The sequence below is a fragment of the Vulpes lagopus genome, chromosome 3 (genome assembly GCF_018345385.1).
Source record: "Vulpes lagopus strain Blue_001 chromosome 3, ASM1834538v1, whole genome shotgun sequence".
NCBI classification, from domain to species: Eukaryota; Metazoa; Chordata; class Mammalia; order Carnivora; family Canidae; genus Vulpes; species Vulpes lagopus.
Window position 1 is genome coordinate 161,221,810 of NC_054826.1, and position 25,137 is coordinate 161,246,946.

Consider the following 25,137-nt stretch of genomic DNA (forward strand, 5'->3'; position numbering starts at 1 on the left):
TTTTCCTTTGACCTGATAACCATCTTCTTTTTTTAAAGTATATTTTAAATATCAAGTCTGTTTTACTTTATATTGATTTTAAAATATAATTTTAAGTGTAACATTATTATACAGTGCTTCTTCTTACCACTACCATGAGCAGTCTCTATGTTTTTTATTACTTTCTGAGATTTGGCAGTAATTAATCAGTATTTTAGGGAATATTAATTGTCTAATAATCATCAGTCCTTTTTTTTTACAAGTTCTAATAGCTCTTTATTTCAGTTTTTTTAAATACATTTTTGTAGGTTCCTGTTTGTTCTAAGTAATCTAACTTGAAACTTGATTTGTTATGACTCCATAGATGATGCTAAAAAATTCATATTTAGGATTCAAAAAGAGAGAAAATATATTAAAATCTTGTTAATTTCAAATGAAATTTCCAAGTGTTATAGTTAATAATAAATGTGTTGTTTTACACACATTTTGTTATTTTTCTGCTTCAATTTTCAAATGCTAAAAAATAATCTGCATATTTAATTGGCTTTTTTGCTTACATTGTTAAATTATCATAAACACTAAAATTGTTGCAGTTTTTTTTTTTTTTAAACTTAAATCCTAAAATCACCTGAAAATTTTTAATGATTTTTCTCAGGTCTCTTTTCATTATATTAATTATTTGGTGTACTTCAAATATTTGACATTTCATTATAACTCTGACAAGCACTACTGAAACTGAATTGTCAACTCTACAATATTTTTTATAACATCTCCACTGAGATATAATTCGCATAACCCAAAGTTCATCCTTTTGAAGTATTCGATTCAGTGGTTTTTAGTATATTCACAGACTGTTGCAATCATTACCATTATCTAATTCCAGAACATTTTCATTACCCCAAAATGAAATCCCATACCATTAGCAGTTGTCCTTATGGACCCTGGCAACCATTAATCTATCTTCTATATCTATGACTTTGCTTATTCCAGGCATTTAGTATAAATGGAATAATAAAATGTGTGTCTTTTGTGTCTGGCTTCTTTCACTTAGCATAATGTTTCCATCATCAATGAGGTAACATGTATCAATATTTCATTAATTTTATGGCTGAATAATATTTTATTGTGTGACTGTGCCACATTTAGTAATCTATTCATTAATTGGGTTGCTTCCAATATATGGATATTATTAATAATGCAACTGTGAGCATCCATATACCAATATTTGTCTGGACATATTTTTCAGTTTTCTTGGCTAGATACCTGGTGGAGTTACAGGGGGATAATAAGGTAATTCTACATTTAATTTTTTGAGAAAGCACCAAACAGTTTTCCATAGCAATTGTATCATTTTATATTCATATCATCTATGTATGAGAGTTCTACTTTCTCCAAATCCTCATCAACACTTGTTATTATTTGTATTTTTGATTATAACCAGCCTGGTGGGTATGAGGTGGTACATCACTGTGGTTTAAGCTTGTATTTCCCAATAACTAATAATAATGAGGACCTTTTTATGTATTTATTGGCCATTTGTATATCTTTTCTGGAGTACTATCTATTCAAATACTTTCATCATTTTATATGGTTCTTTTTATTGTTGAGTTATAAGAATTCCTTATATATTATATTTTCCCTTATATATTCTTGATACAAGTCTCTTATATATGATTTGAAAATATTTTTCCCATTATGTAGATTGTCTTTGACATTTTTAACGATATCCTTTGAAACACAAAAGCTTTTAATTTTGATAAAATTGATCTCTTTTTTCCTTTATCACTTATATTTTCCATGCAAATATAAGAAACAATTATTTGAACCAAGATCTTAAATATTTCTATGTGTTTTTCTAAGAGCTTTATAATTTTATCTCTTCTATTTAAGCCTACAATTAATCTTAAGTTATTCATTATATAGTATGAATTAGGAATCCCACATCATTATTTTATATGTGTATATGCAGTTGTACAGCACCATTCTTTGAAAAAAAAATCCTCGTCCTTCTGTTGAATTATCTTGGTATCCTTGTCAGAACTAAATTGACCATACGCAAGGGCTTATTTCTGGACTCCAAGTTCTATTCTATTGATCTATATGTCTACCCCCACACAATCACTTGGCATTGCAAAGTTCTTGTTATTTAAATAATATGTTACTGAAGAAAAAAGTCCAGTATCCTAAGAATCTTCAATAATATCGTTTGAATAATGTTACAATTAAGGTTAAAATCTATTACCCTCAAATTTGTGTTTTATATCGTTAGACTCAAAAACTAATCAATATGCAAACTCCTCCCATGTGTACAAATGTTATATTGTTTACTTCCAAGCATTTTGAAAGTCTGCAATTTTAATATTCATGCATAGATAGAAAATCAGATATGGAGAGTTGATACGGAGAGCACGTTTCTGAAAGTTGACAAATGGAAAGAATCTTCAAAGCCCTTAGAAACAATTGATGTTTTTTCATCCTTAGGACACTGATTTATCCCACTGATAAACTATATGGTTTAGTGCAGATTTCATGACCTTTATAATCATAAAATCAGCTTTGCCTCCATACTTTAAGGCAATAGATACATACATAAGTTTATACATACAAATAAGTATCGATATAGATACCTTTTAGGAGTGTTAAAACTTGGTTTCAAATTTCAAATTTTTATGTTCTTTAATGCTTTCATTTTCCACCTTAGCATGCCTTAGGGAAATGAAGAATGGAGTTTTTTTCGTTCATTAAGAATTTGTTATTTAGATGAGGTAATAGAATAATGACCAACATGTCTATATAATTAAGCATCCAGTGTGTGGTGGAACATATAAAAAACTGAATGTCAAAAAAGATCAAGGAAAACATTTAGAAAATATATTGTCAAAGCTGTGGAGGTAAGAATCAGCTTGGCAGATATGTGAATAGAAAGGAAGCTATCCTCACTATACATACTAAGAGATTTATGAGAGGATTCGTGGAAAGTAAAGTTGGGTAGGGCTGTTGATGAACATTTTAATTTTCACTTGAGTGCTGAAAATGATTATTTGGCAAGCAGTAGTCTCTCTGTGCCTTTTAATATCATTGTGCCTTTATACCTGTGAAGTTACTTAGGATTAGTAAGTTACATTTGTTATTCAAACTTTTGTATAGGATAGTGGGTGACCACATGTTATGATGGTTATTTAATTGCTTTATTTATGATATAAAGAGGAGAGTAAATAGTGAAATCTTATAGCCACCAGACTAAAGTTATTCTGATAATGAAATATCATAGACAGATGACAAGAAAATGTAGGAAGGTTTCCAGATGAAAGATGAAAGAGCATAATAGAGATTGTAGATTTCAGTAATTGATGGGCCTTTTAGCATTTTATTTCATTTTATCTTTTCAATGTATTTTGCTCATTATTCTGTTATAAACAGTACACTTCAGCTGGTTTAGTCTCCAGTCTCCTTGTTCATTCTTACCTGTTTGCCCCATGTTTTCCTTACATAAATTGTCATCTACGTTTTTGCATCTGTCCAATTCATGTTTCCAGTTTCTTCAAGATGCTTTACAATGAGCTCAAACTTCTGATGATACTTACCGTTTTTACAATATCATTCAAATTGGAACTTTTACATTTTATCTTGTTATTCACAGGACAAGATACATTATTAAATAAAGTAAAATTGGTTAGGTTAAGAAAGAATTTGAGCTTGACCACTGGATTAGTACAGGTGACACAGAGTGGTTCTGGTTCTAGGAACTAGGAAAGGAGGGTCAGTTTGGTAAGTAGCTCCACATCTAATGAGTACCATGAGCTCTATTCACTGTCACATGACTAGCAACAATTGATGAACTACTGTGAAAAACTTAGCAGCATTGAAATCAGGTCAGGTTAAAATAGCTGGTATTAATGAGGTCTAACCTCAGGTATCAAAGCTTAGACACTACGTTAAAGGATTGTCTTAAGAAGAAAACTGGTATTAAAGATTGCATTTCTAGAACGACGGCTTGGGAAATGGCCCAAGGCAGATGTTGAGTTAGAAATGGGAACATTGCAAAGGCAGATAAAGTGATGTGGGCTCACGAAAGAGATAAAAATATAATAATTACCAGAATTATGTGTCAGGCTTTGAGCAAAGGTAAATTAATAGGGAACTCTAAGTATTGGTCCAGAGAGGCTAATTGTCTCTTATCTTAGGCCCTAGAATTGAAAAGAGAGGGGAGTGTGTATGTTGGGGATTTAGTAGCTCCAAAGGAGGGAGTGATTACAGGAACAGAATGTATCTCACCAGCAGGTTTTTCTTCAAGACAAAACTATTGCTGTGTATTGTGAGAGATTCCAGTATTAGAATTAACTATATTTGATCTTGCTATGAATTAGCTATTGAAAGCAAAGTCTCCTCTTTTTTATAGATAGAACTAATATATAAAAGCATTGTTTTGTGTCCTCCCTCCAATTCACCTCCATTCCAGCACGTTGCCTTCTTTCTACAATATGCCATCAGATGGTCTGTACACAAAGTAAGCACTAAAATGCCTTCATTCATTCACCTTAAGTTCGTGGCACCAAGGCCAAAACCTCCTTCCCAGAATATCCTTTTTTTGTTTGTTTGTTTAAGAATAAGATTATTCCCAGAATTGTACCTCTTTAACTCTCTGTCTTCACTTTAGCTTGCAGCATCAAAAAAAAAAAAAAAAAAAAAAGTCATTGGGACACCTGTGTGGTTCAGCAGTTGAGCGTCTGCCTTCTGCTCAGGGCGTGATCCTGGGGTCCAACATCAGGTTCCTTGTGGGAAAGCCTGCTTCTCCCTCTACCTGTGTCTCTGCATCTCTCAGTGTTTCTCTCATGAATAAATAAATAAAATCTTTAAAGAAAAAGTCCTTGATAATATCCCAAAACCAAGATTTGGTCTTTATCAATATCAGGAAAAACTGATTCTCTGATTTAACTGCAATATTATTACTATAATTTTTCTTGTGTATGTTTCTATTTAAATTTATTTACACACTGCCTTTGAAAGTGACTTTTATGGTAATGTCTCTACACAGAAAATAAATCTTTTATGACAAGTTGTATTTTATTTTGTTTTTGCCACCCTTTATCTAGCACAGTGATATGCACATAGGAGGCACTTAACAAATATTAACTGATTTAAAATGCTGTGTTGCATTTAAAAGAAGTAAAAGCTCTACTTATATTATTTTGAGTTATAACTCATGGAGTAATTTTAATATATTTTCTTAAATACTATTTCACTGTGCTACTATGAAAAAAGTAGTTAATGGAAGTCTGCTTATCATTGAGCTCTTTCTATGTGGGAGAAAGAAATAAAGTTATCATTGAAAGAAGACAGATGAAAATAAGATGCAAGTCAAAAATAAAACAGCACAAGAAGATCTTAGGTTATGAACTATGTAAATAAAACGATTTCTTGCCAGTGCTGTTATGCTAGAACTTAGAATACTTTTCAAAGATAAAGAAGATAAAGGGGTTACTCCATACTGTGGTCATAATAATAAAATTCATTATTCCAGAAATAATACAAGCTGATTATATAAACAAAATAAAATAAAATATATAGATAAAATAATGTATATTTTTAATGGATAATTAAAGAAAATGAAAATGGAGAGCCTTAACTTTTCACAGCATGTTTCTTTTTGATACTGTTAGAGGTAGGGTACTTTGTATAGGGACAATTGATCTGACTCACTGTGCCAGGTAATTTTTTACCCCAGATCTTAACAGTGTTGATAAATCTTGAAAATACTAGTTCAGAGACAACATTCAAGTCTTATGCAAGATCTATATTTTTTGAAATTGGGGCATAGTCCTTGTGTGGGAAATAGCGTATATTCTCAACTACTAAATATGTAGGAAATGCACATACTACGCATTTCTTAAACATCTTAATGGAGAGTAGAGGTAGGAGAAAATATATAAAGAATGTATTTCCTTTTCAGTTTTAACTTTTGAAATATTTTAAATATTTCAATATTTAAATGTTGAAATATTTAAAAAACTATCATTCATACTTTTAGGTTTCTTGCTATCACAGGGAGCCATGATTATTAGGATTTGTGAGTACTTAAAAGGGTATCGAGCTCACTGTCCTCAAGGGAATGTGTAATGTTTGCTCACTATCATTAACTAATGGTATATACCTCAAGAGTTTACCTATTTTTCTTCCCATCTTTAAATTTTATCACTGTATTTTTCTTCAGGGTAAAAAAAAATTATGGGTCAATTTTCACTGAAGTGGGCTGGATTTATGTATTCACCTCTCATCAGTGTCAAAAGGAGTTGTGCACATCATTCCCTGGACAACAGGATGAAAACCTGTCTCTCATTGGACACTAGGGATATCAGCTGTACACACAAGATAAGTGTAAAGTTGAAAAGAGAAATGCACTTAGTAATTCATCCAAGCCAGCATATTTTAGCAGTTTGAAACTTGCATGAAAATGATCATGAAATTATTTCCTCATACAAGAAAGCTAATATTACTGTTTTTAAATCCAGTGAAATGTACCCTCATAAAAATTTTGCTTTACAAAGACTGATAATTCAAAACTTTTCCAGCTGTCCACCCTTTTCTAATAAAAAAACATAACAAAACCAATAAAATGATCATTCTTTACCACTTACTTAGAATGAATTTTTATTTGTTCAAGGAAAGAGAGAGCAGCTATTTCAATGTATTTCAATATTGGTCTGTGCCTTGAAGGACAAAAATTAGTGTTTTAGGAGTCATCTAGAAGTTGACATGCAATTTTCTTAAAACTGATTTAGGTACCATGACTTAGAAAATATTAACTATTGAATCACTCTGATGCTCTCCGGTCTATTTAAGATAGTTTTATAGATATTTCATCTAAGCACAGTGTTTAGTGACCATATTCGCCTGTAAAGCCTGGAGGGACTCATCGTAAACTGCAGGCATTTCTTTATATTTCAGTTGTTATTTAATGAAATACAAGGATTTTGGCAATACCTCTTCTAATAGTTTATGAACCTAGAATAAACCTGTTTGTATCTTTCAAAGTTTTGGTGACTACAGTTTTGATCCTTTTATTCAGCCACAGAAATATTGGACCTTATGTAAATAGTAAACTCTGGACCATGGCTGAAATATTTCCAATAAGAGAGTAGGGCTGAGGTTGTTAAAGAAGCTGTGCAGAATACTCTGAAGTCAGATAGACAGATTTGTGCTGGGGCTAAGGAACTTTGGGGCTGGCCGCCCAGATCAGTGATTGCACTTACTGAGTCTGTCTGTCTGTCTGTCTCTCTCTCCCCTGCAGTCCTCAGCACATATGTAGCATTCAGGAGGAAGGAGCATAATTATACTGCATTTGAAACAGCCATTTTAATCCTCAGTATTGTAATAAAAGCTTATATGAAGGAACATTTACTAATGCTCTAAAGTCCCAAATGAGATTACTCCCAGTTGCAGGCGGCTGAAACCTCAGTTTTAGAAAATATTACCCAAGTAATTGTTACTGAATCAATTTGATAGTTTATCAATATGTATGTATAAAGCATATTTAAATTGATTATAATACGCTTTACTTAGAAACATAATTGTGTATATATTACTTTGTTAATTTATTGAGGGGTGCATGTGTATATGTATATGTTTGATAAATATAACCCCTTCTTCAGATTCTAAACACTAATTTAAAGCACAGGCCCTCTAAACTGGTGGATTTGTTTATGGTGTTTAGGGTAAAGAAGAGCAACATAAACATTAGTAAAATATTGGCAGTCCCTATCTCTTCCTTTTTCTCTTTAGATAAATGTGCGCATTGTTAAATACACATAGAAACATAAACTCTTGAGCTTGTGTGTTACTAGTAAGGAACAGTTGTTGGGTTTTTTGTTTTGTTTTGTTTTTTGGTTTTTGTTTGTTTTTCCTTTAGAAAATTCTCTTTGTTGTCCATCATTAAATTTTATATCACCATATGAACTTGTCTCGTCTGGTGATTACTTAAACAGTCTTAACTTATATTGCTAATATCATTTCAAAATGATTAGATACACTAATTAAAATATCATAATCAATTAACACATAAGGTTTAATAAAGTGCAGATTTTTATTAGGAATGTATTTAGCATTAAGGATCTCAATTCTCTCTCTCTCTCTCTCTCCCTCTCTGTCTCTTTCTCTCTCTCTCTGTAGATATCCTCAGTTTCAGTTTAATCAAATCTTATTAAATAGAAACAAAGTTTTTCTCACTTCAGATGTCTTTATCTTGCTTTTTATGTTTTCCACATCTACATAGAATATTAGATTATGAAATATTTCATTAAGTTACGAAATATTTTGAGAAGTCTAGAATTTAAATATTCACAAAATAATAACTTTGTACTGATATCTAACATGGTGCCATGGATATAGTTGGCACTCAATACATATTTGTTGAATAAACTAATCAAATTTCTCAATCCTTTTTTGTTATTTGTGAGTTGATACTGCAACAGAGGTTGAAGAATCCAATCAAAGTGGTGCAGGGATACCGAGATAAGTAAACCACAGACCCAGTCCTCAGAGAGAATAATTTCTTCTAGGGGTGAGAAATGTACTTAACTATGATATAAGGTAGAGTGCAATAAATGCTTTGAAAGTTATAAACAAAATAATATTTGTAGAGGTATACACTTTTAAAAATGTGTTCTTTAGGTGAACCAGATATTGAATTATTCTTAATTATTGCTATATAATATATTGGCTATTAGTGTAATCAATATATTAGTGAAAAATAGGACTTTGAATAGAATTGCATTGTCATGTAAATAATAATTAAGGAAATAAATTTTTGGAATATTTTTAAAGAAACGTAAATCTGTATACCGTGAAATTTTTCATGTCCTTTATTTACTTTACCTAATACCGATTAATGTTAATGAACTAGCCCTCTCTTCTCTCAACTTGAAATTATACCCTATTCTAAAATCTTTATGGAAGTTTGCAGCATCTTTTTTACTGGGTTTGACAAGCAAGTATCTACAGCAATGGAGCGGACAAAGAGTGGGCTTCAGTAATTTATACATTGGCACCTCTAATCTTGGTAATAATGGACCTCAGACCTTAAGCATTCTTCAGCTGAGGGAGCATACCTTTCTATTATGCTTTTTTCCCCATGTGTTCTTTAAATGGATATTTGCAGCAAAATATAATATTCAGTCACCTTCATTTCCCATGGCTACTTTTTGTATAGAAGAGAAATGTCACACTTCTTTCTATATCTACTATGTGTCCTGTATTTGTTTATCCAGGTCATCTTTTGTGAATTCTCTTCCTCATGTATCCAGAGTATTATCATTTCTAGTCTTCTTTGTTAAGATAAAGTAAGAATGGGATCAAATATAAGATAGTAGAGTTTAAAAAAAAAAAAACAGTTAAGCCTGCCAGTTGCTTCTAGGGGAATATCTTAAAAAGTATTTTTTTCTCACAAAACTTTATTTTAATCATTCCCCTTTCTCTGTTTTTTTTTTTCTTCTGTTAACCAGCACTTAGTCTTAAAAGCAGAGTTCAAGTGGTGCCTGCCATACGTGCATCTCTGTATATTAGCCTCTCTTATGTTGAAGGAATTGCGTGCCAAATTGTTGTAGCCAAACACTAGAGTTAAAGTTTTCATTCAGACAGAAAAGAGCAACTTTTTTTTAGTTTGGGTTTTAGCATATTCCTAAAGTTATTCCTTTGAGTATTATATGGAAAACCTAAGATTTGGATTAGCACTTCTAAAGATGTAGGAAAGAGGACAAAAACAACAGAAACCAGGTGGTAAGATGCCAAAGGACCAGTGACTTCATTGTGATTCTTAAAAGGTTTGAGATTACCCTTGAAATGGAGCCTATTTAGAATGACCATATATAGTGTAGACAAAGCAAATCTTTGATCAGTTACAGTATAAGTGGTATAGGAATGCATAGATAATATAACAATGAGTCTTGGTTAACAATCTATTTTGGTTAAAGGCTTATAATTTCCTTTAAAGTTAAAGGGCTCTGATTTGCATAATACATAATGTGAAAACAAAACTACATTCCAAAGGTAATATTTATTTCTATTGTACTTCATCTGTTTAATTGATTGCCCCAGTCAATTGATAATATTTAAAATTTCTGTCTTGTGTTAACTGATTTTGTTCTTTTCCACCTCACCTAAAAATGTCATACACATTTCTTTTATATTATTAAATAATTAGTATAGAAACTTATCATGATAGAGCTAAGAACAAGTCTGCTTATGACATTAGAGATCCCACTTCAAGTTGTATCATTTTATTAATCCTTACTCTTTTTCATATGATGACTCATCTCTGATCTCCATCTAATCATGTTGTCTTTCAAAATTGTGAAACCATTTATCTGAACATATCACTGAAATGCAGATTTATCATATCCAGGATGTTTGGACCTGAATTAATTTTGGCCCTCTTAAAAATGAAATTATATCTGATGTATTCACTTGTCAACTCACACTGCTCCCTAGTGATTATTCCTCTTTTAAGTGCTAACAAACATCCTTAAAACTATTTTCTAAAATTCTTGAGGACCAGTGTTAGGCTTACGGGACGTAAGGTACAATTAATAGAATATACTTTCTGTTTTTGAAAACAAGGTATTTGTTAGATTATCCCCAGTCTTCTGATAACTTTTCCTTCTCCATGATTTTTGAATATTTTTGATTTTGAATAGTAAGTGGGCACATCCTTTTTTCCCCTTATTGTACTGTGTACACAGAGAAGCCCAGTTTCTTTACCTTGGTAGCTCCTGTAAGCCTCAGTTCACTTAGGGCTTTCGATGCTCATCTTCTTAAATTTGTTTCACTGTCTGTCACATATGCAAACTTTGTCATGGATTATTTTATAAAAGCCAAGGAAGGGTAAGTTATTTTAAATGATGAAAAGCAATGGCATGTGGGTATATGGAAAAGGATAAGTGGAAAAACTAAAGAAAATGTATTTTTGAAGGAAACTAGCTATGCATTTAATTTTTAAGTAGAATAAAAATATTAAAATTTTCAACATATAATTTTTAAATTTTATGATTCTAATAATTTTTATGATTAAATTTTATGATTTAAATTTTAAATTTTATGATTTTTGATTCTATATTTTATGATTAAATTTTATGTTTCTAACAATTTTACTTGACCTAGAGATTGAATACTCAGACTTGACAGATATACATTTATTTTGCACATTTCTTTTATTCATTCAGGGGAAGACAAAGGGATTTGTATTAGTAGAAACCGATTGCTCAACATATCCTTACATCCTGAAGGGTCTATTTCTATGGTTGAAATAGAATTTGGGGTTATTTTAATGCACAATGAATTGCATTGTTAGTACAGAAAGACAGCAGTTATAAAAATAGAGCAAAATTTATAGAAGCAAGAAACATAAGAATGATGATGCAGAGGACTAATTGAAGAGGACTGATGGAGGAATTTAAGGTTGAAAAAGCATTTAGAGTTGGTTGTTACATGTTTGATTGCAAAACAGTGGTCTATATTACTTTTGTAATACTTTGTTTAATAGAAAGAATTAGCCCAAATGAAAATAGAAGCAACATTACTTGAAATAATGTTATATTTCGATATAACATTGATATGTGATAATGTGTTTATATAATTATTCTTGACAAACTTAGGAAAATCTTAATATAAGGAGAATATATAAGCTCAGAAGTAACTGCTTATTTGTCTTTCTAGCAAAAACTAATATTTTTGTAATGTGAAGACTGGAAGGAAATAATGTGTAAGAGTTGACTAGTGGATTATTAGTGAAGAATAATAACAGATTCATTCCGGGACCACATAACACCTACCACCTATCATGAGCATTAAAAAATCCTTGCACCATGAATCATTACATAAAAACAAATTGTTTTCAATAAATTAGAAAAAAATCACATACAATTTAAAAGATAGAAATTCAAGGATATTAAGTTAACAATATCTGTTCTGTACAGTATTGGAATTGGGTAGAGACACAGGGCACCAGTGTCTCTCCTGAATTGTAGGATAAAGGAGGTTTGGGCAAGTGGGCAGGTCAAGGTAGGGGAAATATGGCGATAAGTTTTTTATTTCAAAATTCTATCTGCTGTTATATATTAGAGTTTATGTGACTCTCCTCTTGGATGAAGGCAGTGCTATTTACCAAAACCAGAAATAACTTATAATATATTTGGAAGAAAGACAGGACTTAAATTCTATGGAGTATGAGATGTCTGTGAGATTTTCCTGGGTGAAAACATAGCTCATAGTAATTAATGAGTGCTATGTAAAAAGTAGGAATACTATCTGAAGATACATATTTGTGAGTCTTCAGAATTTAGGCCAGTGGCATTCATCAAAGAAGCATAATATCCTGGGGACATTTCTCAGAATACAAATGTATATCCCCTCCTCAAATTCTGATTTTTTTTCTCTGTGGCAGACTGTGGTTGCCTACCAATATCTGTCCCTTTCTTCTTTCTTGGTGAGAAACCTCAAATTTTACTCCAGGAGAAAAGTACCTACAAGAAAGGTTGCATTGCTTACCCTCTCCGTTCTCACCACCGTGAGTAGCCATGAAGATGTAAACAGAAGTTATTGGAAGGACCTCTGGGAACGTACCTTAAGATACACAGCCTGTACACCTTTGCCATTTTCCCCTTTTCCTCCATCTCGGTGACTGAAACACGGACATGGTGTGTAGAGCTCTGCTAGCTATCTTGACTCACGAGTAAGCCGTGAGGATAGAAGCCTTGGAGGGTAAGAGAGAGGTGATAAATTTTCAAAGAGCCTGGGTTCCTGATGGCCTGGTGGATCCTTTGAACCAGTGGTGAAGACACAGACAGATAACAAAGTATTAATTATTCAGATATTTCCAGCCAATTTACGGACATTGTATAGCTTACATCTGATAGTGCCCCCAACTCTCCATGAAGCTCCTTTGAATATTCTACTTGTTATTCCTTCCATACATATCAGATCCACTTGTATTTTTAAGACTTGTGATCATTCTGGTCCCATTTCTCTTTCTTTCTATGCTCCTATCTTTTTTAGTATTCTGTGAAATAGTATCGTCTTGCAGTTCCTTAACCTAAATCTTTCTTCAGGCTTTCTGGGCAACACCATCTTGCTTCTCTTCCCCGCTGGTTCTTGGCTTGCTTGTTTGTTTAGTTTTGTCATGGAACCTTCCTGACAAGCCCCTTTTTCCCTTCGAGCATGGTCCAAAGTATATCATTGACTCTTTTTTTTATATATCATTAACTCTTAATAGAAAGACAATTTATCAAAATTATCCACAGTGCAGCTCTTTTCATCTTTTCCTAAATCTGCCTAATCTCAAAGATTTTTTTAAATAAAATCAACCATGGTACTGTATAATAAATGTGAGAGTTCTTTGAGAATTCTAAAACATATAGAACAGACGTTATCATGGTTGTCATTGCTTTTATTTTGTTTCCACAGAGTTTATATTCTCCTGTTGATTTAAAAAATCCTAGAGAACAGAGAAAACATGTTTCCTCTATTATCTATGAATTAAAAACACAAGATATTGGTATAAAATCAAAAAAGTCAAGACATCTCATTCAAAAAGGTTAGTTATATGGATTTTTAAATTATATGTATGAATATATTTTGATGAAGAGTAAATTCATTAAAAATGGGGCATGTAGGGCAGCCCGGGTGGCTCAGCAGTTCAGCGCCGCCTTCAGCCCAGGGCGTGATCCTGGAGTCCCGGGATCGAGTCCCACGTCGGGCTCCCTGCGTGGAGCCTGCTTCTCCCTCTGCCTGTGTCTCTGCCTCTCTCTCTCTGTGTCTCTCATGAATAAATAAACAAAATCTTAAAAAAATTTGGGCATGTTAATTTTGAATTACAAATATAAGATTCCATGAAATATATGTTGAAACTTCTAGATAAAATATCCATATCTCATTTAATATTTTATAAATGTAAATATTCAGAAAGTTGTTTCATGGATATCAACTGAATTTTCAGTATTAGGCAATTAAGAGAAATAGCTGTTGGCAGCATATTGAATTGATAGCTTTGTTGCTGTATGGCTGTGTCAGCATGGTTCCTCTTTAAGGAAATCTGTCAAGTATCAGATTGATTAATATAAATAATTTCAATTAAATGATATTAAATTTCCTTCAGGCTTTGAACATAATTTTTTTGTCAATAAAAATACATTTTATCCTATGTTAATAAGATTTTGGTTATCAAATGTGTACTTTTTTTTCTGTTGTTTATGCAGAAGTTTTTGATAAAATTTTATGTATGGCCAATGGAATTCTTTGCCTCTGCCTTTCACAGAAGAATCATAATCACTTTTATAAAATTATTTGAAATAATTGTCATTTTTTAATACCTTTTAAAATTCTTGTGATAAAACCACTTACATGAGACCTACCCTTTTAACAGACTTTTTAAACATGTAATACAATAATTTTAACCATAGTCATAATGTTGCACAGCAGATCTCTAGAACATTTTTATCTTGTATGACTGAAACTTTATACCTATTGAATATATCCTCATTTCTCTCTTGCTCTGACCTTTTAATTCTTAATATTCACATCTTTCTCTTTTTAAAAACTCAGTGGTGTCTTTATCCCCTTTTGTTTTCTTTGTGTATCTTTGTCTGTCTCTGCCGGTTCCTTATTTGTCAGTGCCTTTGTTATTTCATCAGTTACCTATAAGTTTTATATACCGTACATATTTTATAAAGCTCTACATTGTTATTTAAAAATAATTTTATTTATATCCAGTTATTTAACTCTTAGAGTTATAAACAAAAATGAAATGATGGAAAAATAGTAGTTCCAAGCATCATACCTCTATACTTAGTCTTCCTGATACCCCAACACCTATCACTTAATAATTTTAGCTAACTCTTCTGTGTTTTACTTTTACATTTCAAATAACATGCTTATTCTGCTGAACTTTCTTTTCTTAGTTTTAGATATTATTTATAAATATCCACTATAAAAGATGAAGATTTAATTTTCTTATAAATCCTCCATAATAAAACATACACATCCCCTCCTCTATTCCCCCCTTAGAATTATATCATCACTATTTGGGGGTTAATTAATATTTACTATTTTAATTATTATGGTTGTGTTATTAATATTAATTATTATGACATATTACAGCTGAACCAAACAATATATTAGGATATGTTTGCTTATTTACACCATTTTTTTGAAAACTTGTTTGAAAATCTCATATCATTCAAACCACCATCGTCCCTAAGCACCCACACATGGTTTGTTTGTTTGGTTTTTTTTTTTCCATGATATTTCTGCTTGAGCTTATTTGCTGATTTAATCAGGACTGCTTACTCTCTAAACCTACTCTTACATCATCCATTTTGGTGTACACCTCTTAAGCTGGGATCCTGCGAATTCCTTTGTCTCCATGCTAGTACTCTGTATCTTGGTCTTTCTTGGTTTATTTTCTTATTTTAATACAGTGCCTTTTCTGTTCATGTACTGAGAAATTATATATAGGAGGTACATTTTTTAAAACCTTGAAAGCCTACATAAGTCATTATGCTACACCTATATTTGATTGATGATTTGATTACGTAGAGCTTTGAGAAATTTTTCAGAATTACTTTATCGTCTCCTAACTTCCATTGTTTCCTTTGAGTCCATTGCCATTTAGTTCTCAATCTGATGTATATGAATGTCTATTTATTGTTTTTCCCTTCTGACTGGAAACTTTTAGCATTTTCTTTTTATACCAGGTGTTCTGCAATTTCATAGTGATTTATCTCATAAATATTTGTTTGCTTGCTTGGCCAGATTATTTTTCTATTTAATTTATCATAGTTTTTCAATCTGAAAATTTATATCCATCAGTTCTGGGTATTTCTCTCATATATTTTTGGTGGTATATATAACACAAAACTTAACTATCTTAAGCATTTTAAACTGTACATTAAGTATATTTACATTGTTCAACCATCATGACCATCCATCTGCAGAACCTTTCCATCTTCCTTCTTCAATTGAAACTATGTGCCCATTACACACTACCTCCCATTCCTCTCCCATCCCCAACCTCTGAAACCACTATTCCACTTCTGCATCTAGAATTTGATTACTCTAGACATCTCATATAAGTGGAATCATATGATATTTATCCTTTTGTGACTGGTTTATTTTATTTAGCATAATGTCTTTAAAGTTGATTTATGTGGAAGCATGTCACATATTTTTTTCCTTTTTAAGGTTAAATAATAAATATTCCATTATAACCTTTGAACAGTATAGGCTTGAACTCTACACTTATACAGATTTACTTTTTATAAATATTAGTACTGTAAATATATCTTTTCTTATGATTTTCTTAATTTTTTCTAGCTTACTTTATTGTAAGAATATACTATATAATACATTTAACATACAAAAAATATGTTAATTGACTGTTTATGTTATCAATAAGACTTTTGGTCCTTGATAAGCTATTAGTAGTTAAGTTTTTGATGATCCAAAAGTTTCCATGGAGTTCAACTGTTTGGGGGGATGGTGCCCCTAATCTCTGCATTGTCCAAGGGTCAACTGTGTTTTGCTTATCCTTTCATCTGTTAATTGACACTTGGATTTCTTCCATATTTTAGCTATTGTGAATAATGTTGCTATGAACATGGGTGTACAGATAACTCTTTGAGAACCTGCTTTTTGTTGTTTTGAGTATATGGCCAGAAGTGGAATTGCTGGATCATATGATATTTTAATGTTTTAAAGAACCATCATACTGTTTTCTACAGCAGATGTACCATTCTACATTCCCAGCAACAGTGTATGAAGGCTCTAATTTTTTCACATCCTACACTTGTTCTTTTCTCTTCTTTTCCTTCTTTTTTTTCTTATGGTAACCATCCTAATGGATGTGAGGCCATATCTCATTGTGCTTTTGTTTTGCATTTCCTTAATGATTAGTTTTGCTGAGCACCTTTTCATGTGCTTATTGGCCATGTGTATACCCTCTTTGTAGAAATGTTTATTCAAGTCAATTGTTGTCTGTTTTCTAAGTATACCATTAGCTTTTTTGTTGCTATTGAATTGCAGGATTTCTTTACATATTCTAGATATCAATCTCTTATCAGTGTATGATTTGCAAATATTCTCCTATTCTATGGAGAATTAAAAAAAATTCCATTTTACTTATTTAATAGTACTCTGTGATGCACAAAAGTTTTTGATCCATAAAAGTATACTATTGCAAAATAAGAGAGTCCAACTTTACCTTTTTGCACATGGAATTCCATTTTCTGAGCATGACTTTTTTGTTGTTGTTTTTTATTTTTTAAGACAGAGAGAGAGAGGGCACAAGTCTGGGGGCCAGAGGATCAGACGTAGAGGGAAAGAGAAAGCTTAAGCAGGCTTCTTGCCCAGTGCAGAGCCAGATGCGGGGCTCAGTCTCACAATCCTGAGGTCATCACCTGAGCCAAAACCAAGAATCATATGCCTAACCCACTCAGCCACCCAGGCATCTTCAAGCATCATTTGGTGAAAAGACTGTCCTTTCCCTATTGAGTCATATTGTTATCCATTTTGAAAATCATTTGATCCTATATACAAGCATTCACTTCTGAGCCTCTATCTATTCCATTGACTGTCTTTCTATCGGAACCACACTGTTGTGATTACTATAGTTTTGTAGTAAGTTTCAAAATGATGAGGTGTGACAACTACAATTTTCTTCTTCTTTTTTCAGGATTGTTTTAGCTCTTTGGGGTCCCTTGAAATTTTAGATGAATTTAGGATGGATTTTTCTATTTCTGCTAAAATACTATTCGGATTTTGATAAGGAGGACATTGAATTTGTAGATTACTACAAATTGAGTAGTAGTTTAGTTATACTAAGGCTTCCGGTCCACAAACATAGGATGTTTTTCCTTTTTTTGTGTGTGTCATCTTTACTTTCTTTTGGCAACATATTGTAGGTTTCAGTGTACAAGTCTTTCATCCTAGACAATGTTCTATGTGCACATGAAAAAAATATATATTCTGCTGTTGTTTGTAGTATTTTATATATGTCTATTAGGTCCAATTTGTTTAAAATGTTGTTTAAGTCCTCTGGTTATTTTGATCTCTTGTTCTATCTGATGTTGAAAGTGAGGTATTGAAGTCTCCTACTATTATTGTAGAGATGTTTATTTCCGGTTCAAACTGTAAATGGTTGTATTATTTATTTTGTTCCTCTGATGCTTGGTAGGTGTGTGTTTATAATTATTATATCTTCTTCGTGAATTTACCTTTTTATTGTATAGTGCCCTCATTTGTCTCTAGTCAAGGTCTTTTGGTTTAAATGCTAATCTCTTCTAAAATATAACTTTACAGAAACATCTAGAATATAATGTTTGGCCAGATATCTGGGTACCATGGTTTAACTATGTTACCATATAAAATTAATTATCACAGAGATATACTAAATATAGAATTCTCAGTCGATAGGTTTTTGTTTTAATTTAGTACTTTAAATATATCCTCCTACTGCCTCCTAGGCATGCAGAGTTTCTGCTGACATATCTGCTAATTATTGAAAATCCTTTGTATTTAATGAATCACTTTTCTCTTGTAGCTTTTAAGATTCTTTTTACGTGTTTGTCTTTTGGTAATGTCTCCCATTATGGGTCTCATTTTGCTTATCCTCCTTGACATTTATAGAACTTCTCTGATTTGTAAATGCATGTGTTTCCATAAATTTGGGAGGTTCTGCTATTATTTCTTCAAATAACATCTATTCCTTACTCTATTTGCCTTCTGGTATTCCCATAATGCATATTTTGATCCATTTGGCAGTATCCCATAAATTCCTTATTCCTGTTCATTTTTCTTCATTTGCTTTTATTTTGTTCTGTAGACTTTATTTCAAGAGATGTCTTTAATTTTGCTATTTTTCCATTTTTTTTACATCTACTGTTGAACTGCTAGTGAATTTTTCAATTCAGTGATTTTATTTTTCTGCTCCAAAATTTCTGTTTAATTTTTCTTAATAATTTCCATCTCTTTATTGATATTCTTATTTTGTTTATATATTATTTCCTTTCATTATTTACCTATGTTTTTCTTTTGTCTTTTTGAGCATATTTAAAACTGTTGTTTTAAATTTTTTTGTCTAACATGAAAAAAATATTCAACATCACTAATCATCAAGGAAATGAAAATCAAAACCACAATGAGATAACACTTCACACCTGTTAGAATGACTAACATCAACAACACAATAAACAACAAAATGTTAGTTAGGATGTGGAGAAAAAGGAACCCTCACGCACTGTTGGTAGAAATGCAAACTGGTGCAGCCACTGTAGAAAAGAGTATGGAAGTTCCTCAAAAAATTAAAGATAGAACTATCATATGATCCAATAATTCCACTACTGGGCATTTACCCAAAGAATATGAAAGCACTAATTTTAATATATGTACCCCTATATTTATTGCAGCATTATTTCCAATAACCAAATTATGGAAGCAGCCCAATTGTCCATTGATAGATAAAATGGATAAAGGAGATATGTACATATACACACATACATACAGTAGAACATTACTTTGCCATCAAAAAGAATGAAATCTTGCCATTTCCAATAACATGGATGGAACTAGAGAGAATAATGTCAAGCAAAATAAGTCAGAGAAAGGGATATATCATTTGATTTCACTCATTTGTGGAATTTAAGAAACAAAACACAAGAGCAAATTTTAAAAAGAGAGAGAAACCAAAAAAACAAACTCTTATCTATAGAGAACAAACTGATGGTTAGCAGCAGAGAGGTGGGTAGGTGGATGGATGGAATAGATGAAGGGGATTAATAATACTTATTTTGGGACACCTGGGTAGCAGAGTTGATTAAAGTATCCAACATTTAGTTTCAGCTCAGATCTTGATCTTAGAGTTGTGAGAGAGAGTCCTGCATCGGGCTCAGTGCTCAGTATGGAGTCTGCTTAAATATTAATATTAATACTAAATATAATTCTCCCCTTCTGCCCCTCCCCCCTTCTCTCTGTCTCTCTCTAAAATAAGTAAGTAAATCGTTTTAAAAAAAGAGTACTTATTTTGATGAGCTCTGTGTAACGTATAAAATTGTTGAATCCCTATATTGTACACCTGAAACTAATATAACACTGTATGTTAACTCTACTGGAATTAAAATAAAATTTATAAGTAATAAGTAAAATTTTTATCTAGTAATTCTGATATGTGTGTTCAGGGACAGTTACTGTGGATTTATTTTGTTTCTTTAAATGGACCTTGTTTCCCTATTTTTCCCCTGTTTTCTGATTGTTGAAAATTGGGCATTTGTAAAATAGCTACTTCTTTCAATATTTGCTGACCTCATGGAAGACTTTCACTATTTAGCAAACCCCTAAGCCTTGAGATCTACTCAGGGTAAAGGCTTAAGATCTTCAAAGGTCTTTTCTGGGCAGGCATACTGTCTCGGTCAGTGTGTGTATGGGTTTCCTTTGTTTTGATTTTCCCCAGGTTCCTTTAAATGTCCTAATTTCTCAAAGTCTCTCCCTGGATTCATTTTCGGGACATAAATTTTGTTTTGCATTTCTCTACTTTCAACTATTTTCTCCTAGGACTCTGTGGATCTTCAATTCCCCTGCAGTTTTATGTATCATTATTGCCTTCAGTAGATTTCAGCCTGGTACCTATATTGCCATTCCTCTCCTGAGGATTTGAGTCAGGTGAGAAACAAACCAGTCCTCTAGGCAGTCCAGACACAGGCTAGAACATTCCAAACAAGTTTTATTCTGCTTTTTCCATCCTAAGGGAGAAAAATGAAAAGTGGGCTGCTTCTTCCTGACTGTGCTACATCACACTGGGGAGAGGGGAGGAAAGGGCAAGTAAAAATGTCACAAATGTCTTACTGTTTTGAAAACATGACTTTTCCTTGGTTGGGGTTTACCTAGTTATTGTAAATCTTTGATTCATTTCTAGAGCTCATTTGAAGTTATGTTAGTCATTCTGTAGTTATTTATTTGATGTTTCTGAGGGAGAATAAGAATATGAGACTTCCTAGTCTGCTATTTTGCTGACACATTATTCTTTTATTTATTTCATCATTTTCTCCATTGTGTATTCTCTTTCTGTGACTCCTGTTATTCATGTGGACCTCTTGGACTGATCCTCTAACTTTCTTAATTTTTATCTCTTATTTACCCCACCTCTTTTTATATTTGTTCTCTTTTCTGGGGTATTTACTCATTTTATCCTCTACTTATATTTTTAAATTTTATAATCAATTTTTTAAATATACTGCTGTGTTGGGTTCATAGATACAATATCTTCTCTGCAACTTAAAGGATATTAATACCGTGTATTTTTGTATGTGTGTGTGTGTGTGTGTGTGTGTGTGGATGGTTTTTCTCCAAGTTACTTTTCTTTTGTGAAAATGCTGCTAATCGTTGCTTGTTCATTCACTTAAGATTAAGGTTCTGAAATGCTGCTTGGAAACTTCATATATGTGGTTTGATTTTATTGACTTGTAGGTGTTAATGTAGGATAATTAAGTGGTGTCTAGGCTCTTTATTCAGGAACCTATAATATGGGGTTTCTTCAGAAGACTCTTCCAATATTTTACCTATAATACAAGAGTGACTGCTGTTGTTCTCAACTTGGTATGAGGGCTTTCATTTCATCTTCCAGTTTTCAGTCATCCCCCATCTTTAGCTGTACCTGGTGCCCTCAAGTCTATAATTTTTCTAGTTTAACTTCTCCAAAGAGTAAATCTTTAGTCTACTTTAAGGGCAAATGGATGAAAGAGTCACCTGGTTTGTGTGTAGTTGTCAAAGAGTCAGTTGATCTAATTATGCCTTTCAAACGATTTTTTAAACCACGTTTCAAATTTCCTACCTTTTTTAAGTGTTCTGCATTGTGAATCAGCTTTATTCTTTTATTTATTTATTTATTCTTTAATTCAACTTCATAGTGGTTAGTTGTCAGTTACCCTTCATCAATGTGCTACTAGCTTCCAAATAATTTTTGGTGTCACCCATGTTTTATTTCTCATTGTACTGGGGTTCAAAGAGAAAGCAAAAATGTGTTATTTAAAGCTTCCTGTTTAATCTAAAGTCTATATTAATATTTTAAATTGAGCTGACTTTAAATTGAGCCATATTTTTTATTAAATATGTAGAAGGAAGGAAAAGTAGGAACAAGAGGAGGAAGTAGAGAGTTTTGGGATACCTATTCCAAAGCAAGGGATGACTGAACCCTTAGAAAACATTCATAAATCATACTTCCCTCTCAATGGAGTGTTTTTTGCAACCACAACCAATGTATTGTGAAAATTAAAATGTCTTAGCCATACCAGTGCTAGATGATGTCACATTGTAACAATTAAATTTTTTTTTCCATGAGGAAACGGAATTTATCCATTTAACGGATTTAATTTATCCGTTTAAACGGAGTTTATCCAAGGTCACATGATCCAAAGTGTCAGAGCTAGTACTATTTCTAGGTTCTGTTTCCTCATTCAAAACCTAGTGTCCTTTCTGTTTAATAGTGATGCCTCTTGAGAACTATAAATGTTTCACTATGTAATAATTAAATTATGTGCATGGGAATATGGTTGTAATAGATTAAGCTATCTGAATATGAAATCTAATAAAATCTGTCATCCCTTTTGTCATTCAACATATTGTGGAACCACCCATTTTATATGAAATTCTATTGTTTCCCATTAATTTTTAATATTTCTCATGTTTAAAAAGCTATTGAAATAGAAGAGTATATTATTTATCTAAAATCATTATAATTAGAAGTAGAGCAAAAATAACATTTTCCCATATTTCTTTTATTTAAATCATAACAAATTACTTTATACTTGCTTTAATAAAATGGTTAATTTTAAAAGCAGTCAGAAATTGTATTTATGTTCTTGAAAAGATTTTGGGGGCACATGAATTTTTATCAATTCAGGACAAAAAACTGCTTTCATTTTTTTTTTTAATTGAGTGATATTTTACTCCACCTTAAGTACATCTGTTTTTGCCTTTTGAAACCCACTTATCTGCAATACTGTAATTACATTTGTTTTATCCAGTAAACTTTTGTTCTCCCTAACAATCACAATTAATGCCTTGGTCTTATGCATCCCATAACACTCTATTTGTCTCTACTTTTTGTTATGGTTGTTTTGGGCAAACTTCCTCTTGCCAAAATATGAATTCCTTAAAAACAATGACTTTATTTATTTGTTTATTTCTCTCTGTCTTCTGTAACATCTGGCAGTATATTTTGCCCACAGGGAGTATTCTTAAGTGATCTTGAGTCAATATATAAATGATTTATACCTTTATCTGAAAGAGGTAAATTGTATGGCAACAAGTAAACAAATGGATAGTAGTAATTCCTTGTTACCCTCTCTTAAACATAACATTCATGCTTTGCTATAGAGCCAACAAGGATACAATAAAATCTCCTGATACCCTATATGTCTAATTATGTATTTTATCCTTTTATTCATTAATTTCTCAACAAGTATTAAGTAGCTATGTGAACTTGAGGTATAATAGTGAACAGTTATTCTACAAACTTACAAAGCATTATTTCTCAGCCTTACTTGAATCATACATAGCACATGTTGAAAATGATAAAATATTATGGCACACTGAGGCAAAATGGATGGTTTAGGGAGAATCCACCTGGAGCTTGGTAAAAAATATTTTCTTTACAGTATTTTTTCTTTATAATATGTTTTCTTGAGAGTATATTTCTTCATATTATATAATTATGATAAAATATAACATAGTAAGGAATATACATATGTATCTATATATATGTGTGTGTGTGAAATGAATATGAAATACATATGCATATAAATTTCATATATATATAAAATCTCTCAAATAAGATAACTCAAATATTTTTAATAAGAAACTGTAGCTTCTTTCTGTAAATGTGAATTGCCAAATCAAGGTTTGTGCTTTAAATAACTATGTACTATTTCTGATCAAGACTTAGTATTGATGTCTTATTTTTGTTGTCTTTATTAGTGAGAATTTTTTAAAATGTTAGGCTTTATAATACTTTGTGACCTAAAAAACATATACATATACTAATCTGATAAAACTAATTTAAAATAAAAAGAGACTATTCAACTGAATTGAATACTAGCTGAAAAGTCTTGGAATAAAAGAACAAAGAGTATTTATTGAATTTGAACATAGGGAGTTGGTTGTGAAATTGACAATGACCAACTTCAACAACGTGGCAGACAGAAACAATGCTTGCAAAAGTTCAAAGTGAATGGAAATAAAGAAGTGAAGACAATGTCAAATTTAATTTTTTGAAGAGTTTTATAATCTGTGGTCTTCATATTCATAATAAACTCAAGACACTGAAAGAAAGAAATCAACCTTCTGAATAACAGAATTTTTAAATTATGATCCAAAGACATTTTTGGTGTTATGAATCTTTTTTTAATTTAAATTCAATTAGCCAACATATAGTACATCATTAGTTTCAGATGGTAGTGTTCAATAATTTATCAGTTCCATATAACACCCACTGCTCATCACATCATGTGTTATGAATATCTTATTTATAATTTGAAAATTGATCGATATATGATATACAAAAGAACATTGTAATTAGAATATTTGAATAATCAAAATGTTATCCCCAAAGTTAATCCTTGGGGATATCAGAAGGTTTACAAAATATAGGTTGTTAAGTAGGGGAGAGAGAGTTTAGTAAAAAGCAGTTAGGCAATTAGCCCTCTCTCCTTTTAAGGTAAAGAGAATTGGAATGAATGGCTACAGGTTAATATTTTTCAAAATGGTACAGTCTGCTAATAGGTACCAAGCTCCTACTATGCCAGAAATGCCTTCATTAACCAGAGCATGAATGTGAGCAATTATTGTCTCATAAAATAGGTCATCGTGAAGAGGACCTATCCCCTAGACAGAGTTTCTGTGATTCTTAATATTCTTTTTCCTTTTTTCACGAATCCAAATCTGAGGAAATTTAAGAATGTGATAAAATAATTAGCCTCTCTTTGTTCCCCAAACTGCAGATATGAACCCACATTTATTTTATTCATAATTTCAAGGGGCACATGGATCCACTAAGCCCCGTTCATGGTCCTTAAATTCGTTTATAAAAACAAGAATCACATAATTTAGTTTATAACTAAGTTTTTA

The 25,137-nt window shown here is 31.7% G+C and overlaps 1 protein-coding gene across 1 annotated transcript in view; it reads left to right on the plus strand.

Moving 5' to 3' along the window:
- Positions 1–25,137, plus strand: part of LRRIQ3 (leucine rich repeats and IQ motif containing 3) — a 160,040-nt gene that overhangs the window by 88,530 nt on the left and 46,373 nt on the right. Inside the window, exon 5 of the mRNA XM_041750740.1 lies at positions 13,432–13,561. Within this exon, the coding sequence (XP_041606674.1) occupies positions 13,432–13,561 (130 nt within the window). The remainder of the gene's footprint in view (positions 1–13,431; positions 13,562–25,137) is intronic.